General features: G+C 40.2%; 1 protein-coding gene across 1 annotated transcript in view; it reads left to right on the top strand.

The window, feature by feature from the left end:
- Positions 1 to 10,535, top strand: part of PCP4 (Purkinje cell protein 4) — a 51,807-nt gene extending 41,272 nt beyond the window's left edge. Inside the window, exon 3 of the mRNA XM_065741680.1 lies at positions 10,180 to 10,535. Within this exon, the coding sequence (XP_065597752.1) occupies positions 10,180 to 10,307 (128 nt within the window). The 3' untranslated portion in view covers positions 10,308 to 10,535. The remainder of the gene's footprint in view (positions 1 to 10,179) is intronic.
- Positions 10,536 to 13,669: the final 3,134 nt, after the last annotated feature.

Below are 13,669 nucleotides of genomic sequence, written 5' to 3'. Positions count from 1 at the left end.
AAGTCAGCAGAAGCTCAAGTTTCTTGACGAACTGATGCCTATCAGGGCACACTGGTCTTCGCTTAGTCTGTGACCCTGGACCTACTACAGGAGACTTGGGTTTACATTGATCACATCTCTGGGGCTCTAATGATGGGATGTGTTTGGTTTTATGGAGGAACGACAAACCCTTCTGGCAAATTTAGGAATGTATATCCCTAAAAATGCCTCTTGGAATAAGATTGTTCAGCTTAGTCTGTGGGCTGGATCAGGTATCCCAAGATCCATTTTGTTCTGTCTTCAAGGGACACCAAATGCCTCCCTGGTTATTTTTATGACCAGATCCACTTGTAGCTGCAGGACTTGGAGAGTAGCCCAGCTGCTTCCCCAACTACTCCCAAACTGGTGTGTAACACAGAATGTTAACACTGTACAGACTTGTATTAAAGCAGTGGCTTTCTCATGGCGGGGCTATACCAAAGTATTTATCCTATTACCAACACACAGAAGTGCTTATATTTATCCAAATAGAAGTTGCCGTGTTTGGACATAATTTATTTCTTTTGCATTTAATCTGTGCAGTAAAGTAAATGCCTCTTACCGACAATCTAATTTACAAGGCATTTATAGATACCATGTGATAAGACAGGGGATATGGAGGTATTGAAATGACTCTTTAACTGTGTAATGCTGAATGGCGAAGCTCGGGGTTCTTATGCCTTATGCTGTCTTCTTCTGAGTGCGCAGTTAAATTCTTTATAAACAAGGTAATGGATTTTATAAGAGAATCTTTTCTTATTGTGATTTTCCAAGCTCTCATGTATTCATAGAATCACAGAATGGCTTATCTTGGAAGGGACCTCAAAGCCCACCCAGCCCTAACCCCTGCCATGGGCAGGGCTGCCCTAACATCAGTTCAGGCAGCCCAGGGCCCCATCCAACCTGGCACTGAGCAACTCCTGGGATGGGATGAGCCACCTCAGCTCTGAAAACTTAAAATAGAGCTCTCATTAGTTGCTAACAGAGTTCTGCTGGTGTACGATGATGCCTAGAAATTGCCCTAATTTTACACTCTGAAGATAAGCTGAGCAAATTTGGCCTCTTCCTTTGTTTTTGTGTGAAGAGAAACACGTTCTAACTCTCTATCATGGCTCTTTTGATTGACTCTTCTCCTTTTTCTGATTGACAGCTTTTCTTCTGTAACCTGTGCCATCTTCCTCAGTTTATCTTACTTTAGCAGTATGTGAATTTAAGCCCCCTTTTTTGCTACTTCTGTGCGGCATATTGTGATCACTGCCATTTCTCCGAGCTTAATCCTTAGCTAACCTTATAAACTGCAGAGAGAGAGAGGTGATAAAGATTAACATTCCTGGAATGTGCCACTGCTATGCAACACAAGGAAAGCAGCATCACATTTGAGGATGAACAGTCTTCTTTTGCATTTTCTTTGCAAGAGCTCTCAGGTACCATTGGTATTCACGTAATTAATAGCATGTGCCAACTCATTTCGAATTGGTTCCCAGTGGTCTAGAGCTACAAAGCATTTTGAAAGGCTGGAGGCTACATCTCTATTAGAAAATAAAATGGGTTAGTGTCTTTTCACTGACTTGGATGTAAAGTGGCACAGTATGGTTTGCATCAATGGGGCTAAACTATCCTTCCTGCAAAAAAACCTGGGTGTTAACATCTCCCCTGCCCACAAAGAAGAGATGCTGGCCATGCCATCTGACCATAAAAGTCAGGCGTTACCTGGCAGAGGGCTGTCTGGCACAGCCCCAGCCATGCCAGTTGTACCACTATTTCATGCTCTAGAGAAGCTGTAAACAGTGACTAAGCCATACTGTGGCCCTGTGAGTTTTGCTGGTGTAGTCACAGCCTGGGTGGCAGCCTTCGGGCTGTTCTCCAGCCTTTATTTTAAACATTTGCAGCTGAGGACACTTTTGCAAAGGTCAGAGAACTGAGGAGCTGTGGAGGGGAGAGAATTTATTATTCTGCATTTGTAAGTGCCTACCACATTAGGGTTCCCATCTATGACTTAGAGTGCCTGAATGCTACCATAATAGGAAAGTAACTAATCATATATTAATCAAGCGTTTGACTAGCGAGGCAAGAGGATGGTTTGCTTCACGCGCTGCTGAAATGCAGCTCTTTCCACAGCAAAGCTGTTTAAAGGCACAGTGTTGAGTGAAGATAGGAGAACTGGAAATTGCACAGGAAATTAAAAACACATCATAACAATTCCCATTTAAAACTTGTCTGGAACATTGGGGATCGCATTCTTGCAGACACTCACATAATTTTGGATTGAGATTGTAAGGAAGGTCATGGCTTGCTTTCTTAAGGATGGTACTTGGGGCAGATCATAGGGATGCCTGCTGGTAGGTTATCATTCTGTGGTGACACAGGATCATGACTGTGCCCTCTCTTTGACCACAGCACCAGTTCCTTTTAGATGCCAGAGATTTCTGTTGGCTTTAGAAGTCAGTCTAGCGTTCCTCGGGTGCAGATTTAGTTATCAAGAGATGAGAATATACAGCTGAAACATCCATTTTAATTTGTTCTGTAGATAGTTAAACTTCCACAGAGTTTAGTCTCCCCATGGAGATGTGAATTATGCCTTGTAGTTTCATAGCCAGAATAGCTTGTAGATCCCCCATTAACACGTACCTACCTATCCGTGCATCAGGTATGCATTTGTAAGACATTTGAAAGGTCTTTAATTGATACATAAATTATTTTGGAGATGAGAAATGATTGCTTAAATAATACTTCCACTTAAAGAAAAACAATATTTTTTTCTGTATTACTTGTTGAGCAAAATCGATCTACCTTTATTTTGGCTATGAATTACTTGAAAATGCTATTTTTTTAAGTTAAATTTTATTACAATTCATTTTGGTTTCATTATATTTTACCCCACTACGTACATAGTTTTGTTGTACTTCACTGAATATCAGAAAAAATTATTTCTGCTCTCTCACATTGTTACAATTAGGAAAAAAAAGATGAATCAGACTCTTCAGAAACCTCACACTGAAATAACATTTTTAAATTCATGTGAGAACCACCACTATTTTATACAGCAAAACTAGTCTTTTGAATTAGATGACTGAAAGCACTGCATTACAAAAGCAAAGGTCAATTTGAACAAGAAAGGATCCTGATTTTCTAATGAAGTCATCTTTATAAAAAAATTGTAATTTACAGTGTAGTCGGAAGGTGTTAATTCTTTTCTAGCATGTTTTGGGTAATATCAAGGGGATGGTTAGTGTGGTTCAAATAAAAATAGCTGTTACATTTGATCTGATCACTAATAATAACCTTTATTTTGCTTCACACTGTGCTTGTGAAGTCACAGGACCTTACTGTGCTTCAAGGTTTGCTCTTTGGTTTCATAAATTATTGCTGTGTGTACACAGCATTTCTCCATCACCTCCCATCTTCAAATAACTGGCCATGGAAAATTAACACCTTTGTATAAGCCCATAACTGCCCCTACCATTAAGTGCCTCTTTGCTGATACAGACAGAACAGACAGCTTTTGACTTTGGAAAGTGGTGCTTAAATGTCTGAGTTCATTATGAAATGCAGAAACAAGAGCAAATGTAATGATGCATTCCTTGCCAAGAAATGCGTGCATCACCCTGAAGCATTTTTAATAAGTAGGAAGGAAAAGCATTGTGTTATTCTTAAGCTAATTTCTGTCCTTAATAGGTATAGCAGCTGAACCTTTGAGTTGCATTATCTCTGTGAGTCAGTTAGTGGTGCACTATTGTGTAGACACAGTTAGGAAGGTGAAGAAAGCAGCATTGCTATCTTGCACAGTCCAGTGGTTGCTGCTTGGAGGACTGATGGGATTGTGCTTATTGCAGCTGAGGAGATGATGAGGCCACAAAGCTCACACTGAGGTAATTCCACATAGGACTGGTACAGTGTTGGCATTATGCTACTATGTTGGCATAGAAATTAATTATAAGTCTCACGGGGATTCAGGTCTTCTGGAAGTGGCCACCAAACTAGAGATGTGCCACTAATATGACTAGAGCCAATGGCTTTCAACTACTCCATCAAGTTTGACCAAACTTACTTAGCTTTGGATACTGACACCAGAAACATGCATGTGAAAGAAGTAATTGCCAAGAGATTTAGCTCGGGAGGCAGACAGAGCTAATGCAAAGGCCTATAACATTCCAGTCTTTGTTTAGTACATCAGCACCCCAGCAATAACATGGAGATCTGTACCTCAGAATGCATATGTTCTTTGCTAATGAGCTGTCATCAGCCCACTGTGCCGTAACAGACTCTTCATATGGAAGAGAGATCCCATCACTGGAGGGATACTGAGGCACAGCCCTCACAGCATCCTGTCTCAACAATCACAAGCTGTTCATGCTAAGCTAGTGAGGTCATGGAACCAGTACAATGCTGAAGAATCTGGGAGATGTTTGTTCCTGATATCACAGAGTACAGCAAACTGCAGTTGCTGAGCTGATGATCTCAGAGAGACCTCTATTTGACTTTTTATTCAGCAAAATAATGGGTTAGAAAATAAATAAGTATAATGAGGCAATGTCAGCTACTTTCCCTTTTTTTTCTGCTGGGCTTGGGCAACATCCACTCCGTTAGCAATCCCATCTGTTCAGATGCTGTGTGAAGTAAGTCTCCTTGGGAGCAGCTGGGTGACTGAAACAAAGGCTCAGAGCCAATTGCTCGGTTATGTGGCCTTGGTAAGTGGCTGGGGGTACTTTAGTGCTGAGAAATATATCGTTTCCTTTTATCAATCATAAGATCAGTTTAAGCATTTTTTTTCCTCATCTTGCAGAGAAAGAAAAGACAAGGTTGAATCCCCTAGCTCTTCCTTCTTTTTTCCTTCCATGAGAAGACAAGACCTCGTCTTTCTCTTCCTCACTTCTCAGTTGAATACAGAGGAGAAAGAATGGTTGTATCATCTCTTGACTTTCAAATTGGCAGTTATATGGACTAAAATGTGACTGTCCATACACCTAAGCACCCATATGTTTTCTCTGTCTGTTTTCTTTGTGCAGTCTAGTCAGAAAAAAAATGACAGTTCTTGTAATATAAAGGTAATGCTCCACATGAATGTCAACATCTGTGAGATTTCTGCCTGTTTTTGTCCTCCTTAATTAGAGACTGTTCTGCCTCGTTGGACAGACTGGTGTAATAGCTTGGGATCAGGGTGGCATAAAGACTGTTACAGCTTGAACAATCTTTTGAACTGTGGGAGGTAATGATCCTGCCTAAGGCAAAATACTGCTTCCAGCATGCCATGGAGCACTGTGATTCTGTCCCACATTTCATTTAGCCTTTTTCTAAATGCTGCAGTTTACCCTCTGAAAAAAGCAGTATTCTTTCTGAGTATATTCCATCTTCAGTAGAGTCCCATAATTCCCATTGAATGTGGGCTGGGTGAGCAGGGGTGGAGGATAGCACTTAAAGACATGAAATTAGAGACTCCAGCCCATGCAGTTTTTCATGCTGAATGTTTTTCCAGTCAGTGACAAGCAAACTACTTCATCTGGTGGATAGAGAAATTCTGACAATAAAAAATGAGTCTTCTTTTCCTCCAAATCCAGCTAACCAGCTTTTATCTTTCAATGAACACATCTAGGAAACGTTAGTCTATTGCCTCTTTGTTCAAAGGCCACAGCAGACTTTTTAGGTTTTTGGCCCATAGGGAATCAACAATGTTCTGTTTTTGCCAATGCTGTTGTAATTCATTTTTCTTTGTACTAAAAAAGTAAATGAAAGAAATTGCTGAAGGCATATTTGTGAATAATTACACTTACACCATGCTTCACTAGAGTTGTCTGGGCAGATTTTAATGTGTTAGATTTTATTGTTTTCTGTGTTTTCTGGCAGTTTCATTATCCATCCAGTGTTTGCAAAGGCTCATGAGGCACTGCAGCAGATTACAGAGATAACTTTCTAATGTTTCATCTGGAAATTGAATAAGTAGAACTTTTTCAATTGCAACAATGTGAAATGAGTTTTCAGGATTTTAGATTTGGAAAAGAGCTAATTAGATGCAGTTTCAGGCTCTCCTGCTGAGATGACTATTGATATACTGAAGTAAAGTTTGGATTGTGCAGGTCTTTAGGCCTGTGAAGTTAGTCTGTAATGCCAACCTGGTGCTGAGCATGATGATGACAGAAGTTATCAAGAAGTCAATGCTGTTCACTAAGCAGTTCATTCTGTCCCAGCTCAGATTTGCCTGAGATGATACATGGCCATGATGAGATTGTTCTTTTCCCCTCCCCTGTTGGTGGTGATCCTAGCTGGTGAACCCAGCTGGTACACTTGGTGACTCTACTGATTCTGATTTCCAAACACCTCAAAATCATGAGTCCTTTGTGAATTGAAATCTACTGAGACAGACCCCTCATGTTGGCCAGTGAAAGATGACCAAAGATCCTGTGGTACCCATGTGGAAAAATCTATACCTAAATTAGTCTAGAAAGCGTAGATACCAACAAAATTGTTTGTATGACAGGGGGGAGAGGGAATTTAGAACTATATTCAAAGTCAAATTGTACACTCTGTGCAAGAGCTTCCTGGCCTGCTGAGAGAGAAAATTATCTGGGTTTGCAGATCACTTCCAAGCTGGTTATTCCTTATGAAAGAAAAGCTAGGCATGGGAGTCAGTGAATGAAAGAAGGACACTTGTGTGGATATGCATTCAGTTCACTGATTTGAGCATTCAAACTTGAATGTTTCACATGTGCGAGCAATATTAATGGATAAAGCTAGCGTGGCATAGGTACATATATAGTAGAAAAAGTACAAAAAAGCTTTGTCTCTCATACTGGTGCAATAAGGTCATCTGTAAGCTGTACAGGTCCTATGTATAGGTTAGGTTTTCACTGTGATTAAGTGGTCATGTTAACTCCTACTTTTAATGCTAACCAACCAGCAAAACAAAAGCAGTGGTCCGAGTGGCGTGTGATCCAATCATTAGGCTACTTTTAGTAAGGCAACTCAAGCTAAAATCTAAAATATTTTTCCTTTAGCACAGACAAAACTGAAGGAGGTGCAGCATTACGTTCTCTCTCCAGATCAACAATCCATCTGTTAAAGTGTCTGTGTTTTGACAGACATCAATAGAAACTGTTTGGGGGATAACTGCAAGACAATCTCATTCCCAGCTTTTATGGAATACCCCATTTAGCTCTTTTCAGTTTAACACAAGACTTAAAAATCTTTAAACAAATATGTCTGTGTATTTCTATATATATTCATGTATACTCTCTGTGTATTCAAATGTGGATACACATGTACATGAAAAATAGAAAGATAAGGATAGACATAGGGAGAAAGAAATCACAGATATGTTATGCATTGTATATAGATGGTACGCATGTTTCATTATAAAGTACATGAATCATCTGTGTATTTCTGTACCACCCATTAGCAAGCAATGGAAGTCTTAATTACCCTTTAAAATATCTTTTATTTTGAACCTTTCTGATTTTCTAATCTGCAAGTCTAAATCATGGCTGAAAACAGTTGGTCCAAACATTTCTATTTATTGACTGAAAAATAGAGGTGCAGAAAGAATTCATTATAGATTTTGGTTTTCATTTCAATAAGAATGGGTATGAAAATAGAAAGAAGTAAAATGGATCTTCATGTATGCTGAATTGGTTTTCTTTTCTTTTCTTTTCTTTTCTTTTCTTTTCTTTTCTTTTCTTTTCTTTTCTTTTCTTTTCTTTTCTTTTCTTTTCTTTTCTTTTCTTTTCTTTTCTTTTCTTTTCTTTTCTTTTCTTTTCTTTTCTTTTCTTTTCTTTTCTTTTCTTTTCTTTTCTTTTCTTTTCTTTTCTTTTCTTTTCTTTTCTTTTCTTTTCTTTTCTTTTCTTTTCTTTTCTTTTCTGGCAATAAATATTGGTAAGATTGCTGAGTCACTACTGCAAGTTAACATAGTGTTAAGATTGTTGTAGGATGTGGGTTGTACAAGCCAGATTCCATTAAGTGTTACCGATTGTGTCAACTAATCCAGTGGAAGTGAAGTTGTGCAATCTGGCAGCACTGCAGAGATGCTATTCATTATTGTAGGGAAAAAATACTGTGTGGCCAAATCTCAATTACGGTTGAAGCTGGCCAGTACTGAGAGGGATACCAAAAGGGGTATTTTTTAAAATAAACAAACAGGGACATAGATAAAGCAGAGATATTTGATGCCTTCTTTGCCTGTCTTCAGCACTGACGGTGGGCTCTGGGGGTTACAGAGTTGGAGGACCATGGCTGCAGTAATGGTATAAAACTCCCAGTAAACCTTGAACCTGTGTGGGATTTGTGGCTACAGGTGAATGCACATAAGTCTGTGTGGCTCAATGGGATTCATCCCAGGGTGCTTAAACAGCTGACTGATGTCACTGTGAGACCTCTCAATTATTTTTCTATGGTCTTGGGAATCTGGAGAGATATCAATTAACCGGCAGCTGGCAAACATTGAGTTTTCAAGAAGAGATGGAAAGAACGCCCTGCTATTTACAGGCCCGTCAGTCTAATTTCAATGCCTGGTTAAACTGTGGAGATTATTCTGGGAGTTATAGAAAAACACTTGAATGACAGTGCAGTCACTGGTTAACAGCCAACATGGGTTCACAAAGGGAAAGTCTTGTTTAACAAACTTCATTTCCTTTACTGCAAAGTTACCCACCTAGTTGACCAGGGGAAACTAGTTGATGTTATCTTTTTGGATTTTAGTTAAGATTTTGATGCAATTGTTCCTCACAGTATCCTTCTGGACAACATGTCCAACATATGTCCAGACAAAACCATAATGTGATGGGTGAGTACTTCACTGAAGGTTTGGGCTCAGAGGGTTAGAGTAAAATAGCTGGCAGCCAGTCACCATGGGGATTCTGTAGGGATCCATTTTAGGGCCAATTCTCATCTGCGTTTTTGTTAATAACTCAGGTACAGGTCTGGAAGGTATACTCAGTAAGTCTGTAAATGACATTAAATTGAAGGAGAGGCCTGATGGCAGCTCCAGCTCCACAGGGAGTGGAGAGGCAGCACTGAGCTCTGTTCTCTGTGACAGTGATAGGACCTGGGGCACGTAGCCTTACTGATTTCAGAACTGATTAACTAAGTGATCATTTCATTATTAGTGTGTAAAATTTTTGTTAAAATATATCAAGAATATTCCTCTGTGAGTGATACTCTCCTCTTCAGAATAGCTTTAGTTAACAGGATCTTACTAATGGAGAAGTTCTGACATATGGACAAGCAAATCAGTTTTCATTTTCTGATTGCTGAGTTCACAAAGTCACTGCGGGACTGAGACAGAACGATGCACGTGAGTTCAACAAACAACTAACATTACAGAGCAGAGAATCTCAGTGATATGATGAGGTTAGTGGAGTGAGTGTGTGTTCTCACTTTGTTAGTCCAGGCAGATAAGAGTTAGCATTGCAAAGAGGGCAGGAGTTTTCCTACAGCTGCACTTACAAGCTGTGATTGGATGAAACAAAATTCAGCAAAGTCAGCCGGGCTGTGTCTGTGTGGAGACCTAATGTAATTGAACTGAAGCCGAAGAATGGGAATAAAGGAAGGCAAGAAGCCAAGGATCAGGTCTGAAAGGCAATAACAAAGCCTTTGGAGAGTGACAGTGGCAAAACGAGAGATTGAACGTAAATGATTCAGTGGGGAAGAGCAGTAAGTGCTGAGAGGGATTAGGCAGGAAACAAGTGAAAAGGATGGAAATCAGACTTAGGAAGTAATATCTCTTCTTATTAACACCAGTCATGGGATAGGAACAGGATCTTCATCTCTATTTTAAAATATTTTAAGGTGCCTTTGTTCTGAAGGAAACATGGAGAATTGAGTAACTTCTGCCTCCTGGAAGCACAGGAGGGTCCCTCAGCCCCTCAGTGTTAATTACTCAGGCAGAAGAGGACTTCCTCGTATGTCAGGTTGTTGTGTAATGACTTTTGAGCACTGCTTGCATATCACTTCTCAGTGAATAGCTATAAACAGGCTGTCACAGATGCTGCTGTTTTGGGAAAGGGATGGATTCAGCTGTGTTAGCCAAAACTGGCTCTAGAATTATTTTTCTTAATATGCTCCCCATCATCATGGCTGTGTATGTGGAGGAGAGAGGGTGTTTCATGTGTGCTGTCCAATGATTATATCTGTTTGAAAAATGTATTGATGTTTTCTTTTGCTTTCTTTGGGCAGATGGACAAAAGAAAGTTCAAGAAGAATTTGACATAGACATGGATGCGCCAGAGACAGAGCGGGCGGCCGTGGCGATACAGTCCCAGTTCAGGAAATTCCAGAAGAAAAAAGCGGGGTCCCAGTCCTAGTAGCTACCTCATAGCTGAAAGCAGAGTAACCCTGAAATGATTTATCAAGAAAATCAGAATTATCACAAAGATGCATGTACAGAAATGGTCAATATTTAAAGCCCTATTGGCAGATAACAAACTATAAGCTTGTGTGTGACTTCATCCCAGGTGTTTCACACCCATTATCCTCTGTAACTCACCATTTTACTTGATGTTGTAATAAAAAGCTAGGGTGAAGTAATTAAAGTGTCTGCCTTCATCTGTCTTTCCATATAAATCTAGCAAGCGCAGCGTTACAAATGAACCCAGCCCAGATGCCTATTTTCCTCTTCACTTAAAGCTTGGGGACATAACAGCACCGTATGTTGCAAGATTTTTGCTGAGGGATGAAAGCATGTGCCTCAGCCCTGCTTACCTCATTTGGAGAATTCCAGCTGCCAGCCAAATGTAACAATAAAATCCCCTTCTCATAATAAGCTTAAAGTAAAAAGTTGCAGACAGAAACTGACAGGAGGTGTAGGAAGCCATGGACGTTTATTTTTGTCTTGCAATTATGCCAGTAAAGTGGCTTAAGTGGGGAAATTGTCCTTCCTGTTGGAATGATAAAGTCCAGCTTGGACCACATTGACTGTTATGGAGGAAAAGAAAAAAAGGAAATCCAATTTCAGGAGTCTTCAAGAGTTGTTTTCTTTATTATTTTTTTTTAATAGAAGCTGACCCTCTGTACTCTATTCACTCTCCATCTAGCCAGTAACAATTTCTGTGCCTCTTCTCTATTTCATATTATTTATAGTGTTTGATGAGTACATCATAACAGACTCCCTGTCTCCATCTAACACTATTTGCAATTTGAAGTGATTTCGCATGGAACCCTCTATCACTGCATTAGCCCAGTTTTTTATTAATAGAAAAAAGCCACAATGGTATTTCTATATTGGGACAGTTTTTATTTTCTCCCTACTGTAAAAGAGCAACAGACCATCTTCAGGTTAAACCTGAGTAAAAATCTTGCCTGGCTTCAGACTTGATCAGAAATTAGCAGCCTGTATGGGACACAGGGAAAGTTCAGAAATGGTTTCTTGTAGTCAGAAAACTGAGCTATTTAGATGGAGCAACCAGGGTATTCACTACACAGAGCTGTGACAAAAATCCCGCCCTCTTCTCAGTTTCATCAACAGGTGTAAAGGTTCCAGCAGACTTTTCATCCCTGTGGAAATTAGAGACAGAAGTGTTTCAGAAGGGTTGGTGTTTGCAGCAGTTCTCCAAGAAAGCAGCATGATCCTCACCTCCAGGCTGACGGAGGCAGGTGTGCTTAGAGGTGGCAGCCTGCCTACCCTTAGCTGAACAGGCTGGAACTGAGACTGCTTCAGGTGTGAGAGGCTTAGGTGTAATTCCCAGCTCTGTCTACTCTCCCACCTGCCACAGCATGATAGAGGACAGATCATCATTCCTCTCACATAAACTGGAAGCTACTGCTGAGGGATAGGAACGGAGGGAAGGTGAAGATCTCACGCTGCTGGCAATCGATTCCCATGAGATCCCCTTGGACCAGCAATACTGAACAGGTTCAAAGCTGTGAATGAAAGCCAGACTGCAAGGCTGCAGAAGGAAGGCCATCAGTTTTTTTTTTTTTTCCTATACAGGTTTAGGAACTTATGGTGCTGGGCAGCAATTTAGTGAGAAGCTAAAATGTGATGGCACGCAATAGGAGCTCTAGTACCATGCTTATTAGGAGGAGCCCTCAGAAATACAGGGCAGAGGAAGTCTTGTGGATCCTGTGTGCAATGCAGAAGCAATGTGCAGAGACAACGTGAGGAGTTCAATAAGCACAGCAAGACTGGGCAGCAATGGACAGGACATTTTAGATCTCAGTTCAAGGATAAGTTCCTAAATGCTGCTCAGATGCTGCCTTTGCCTGTGTCAGACCCCGGCTGTGTGCATGACATACTACTGCATACCACTTGTTAAGTCAGAGTTCTTTGAGCTACAGCTGAGTGCTTCTGCTCCAGGAGAAGCATTGATTCCCTGTGCTTAGGAATTTTGCAGATAAACTTCAAACAATACTGTTGCTGTGTTCAAACCGTAGCTTACAGAGGCTCCTGTTTTTCCCCTTTACCATTCACAGGGACTGCTCACCATCTAATGATCACCTTAGTGTAATAACTGAAAAACTGTAATGGGTTTGGATTGTGTTGGTGTCATTTTGTTTAGATGAACATGTGTCTGTAATAAGGGACTACATTTGCGTTCAACCTTATGTTATGTGAAATAGCATGAGCTCTGTAATAGCTACTTAATTGAATAAAAGCTATGGGTAAGCACTAGGCTTTTATATTTGATCTGACATTCCTTGGACTTAAATTTCCTACACAACAGGAATAATCATATGGTTGGGACACAATGAAAGCAATTACGTTATTGGAGCACAGCAGCAAGGGCTGTTGTAAATGAATTATATTTCTTTTAATATCAGGTCTACTCTTTAAAGCAAAGTTTAGAGCGCATCTTATAAGTACAGTCTTAAAATACAGTGAAATGTAATGAGGAAATAGTGAGTTCATACCCTGTTGGTATTGATGGTGGCTGCCCTTGTCAGACAGTGCCCTTTTTATGAAAATGCTTGCATCACACATTCAGTTCATATTCCCGAAAGAAGAAAGCTTTCTTGCTCCCAAGTCTTGCTTTTCACCCTTTGTGCATAGCCAAGATGGCAATTTTTAATTTCCTTTCTTATTACTAATTCATACCTTTCTAAGACCTACCCGGGTATCACTGAGGTGAGGGAAGGAGTTTGTTCCCACCATGAATTTCACTAACATAGGGAAAAGAGAGTACATTCACACGTTGTAGGTATTAATTTGAGTCTTCAACTTCCAGACACTCACCAAGCTTTCTAGTTAACTGACATAACATAGTTGGGAGTGACCAAGTCACGAAAAGCAGTATTTAATTTAGATGGATATCTGTGCTGAAGTCCCATCACTTCCTGTAGGTAACACTAAAAATCTCTTGGAACAGTATGTATTATAGAAAACAGGGTTACGACTCCCAACACGTACACCCACACACATCTGTTTCTGCTCCAAATTACGTATCAGATTGTCCCAAAAGAGAATAACCTATGCTTGGATGACCAGAACAATTACCTGAGCATTTGAAGTCTCTTGTTCACATAATTGCCCAGACTGTGAAAGTAACCTGTAAAGCTAAATAATGAAGGAGTCTATTAGAAGCAGAGAAAGGAACATCAAAAGGAACAAGAATGCCCAAATGAGGAAAAAAACAAAGGACGTGAATGCTATCAACCTAAATGCAGAGAGGGAAGCCAAAAGCTGGTGTGCATCTTGCAGTTATAACTTTCTTTGAACCCTTCTCAGACC

Source organism: Cyrtonyx montezumae, unplaced genomic scaffold, assembly GCF_038088225.1.
Source record: "Cyrtonyx montezumae isolate F1298 unplaced genomic scaffold, pur_monq_1.0 scaffold_3, whole genome shotgun sequence".
In the NCBI taxonomy this organism is placed as follows: Eukaryota; Metazoa; Chordata; class Aves; order Galliformes; family Odontophoridae; genus Cyrtonyx; species Cyrtonyx montezumae.
This window is presented reverse-complemented; position numbering and strand designations above follow the sequence as displayed.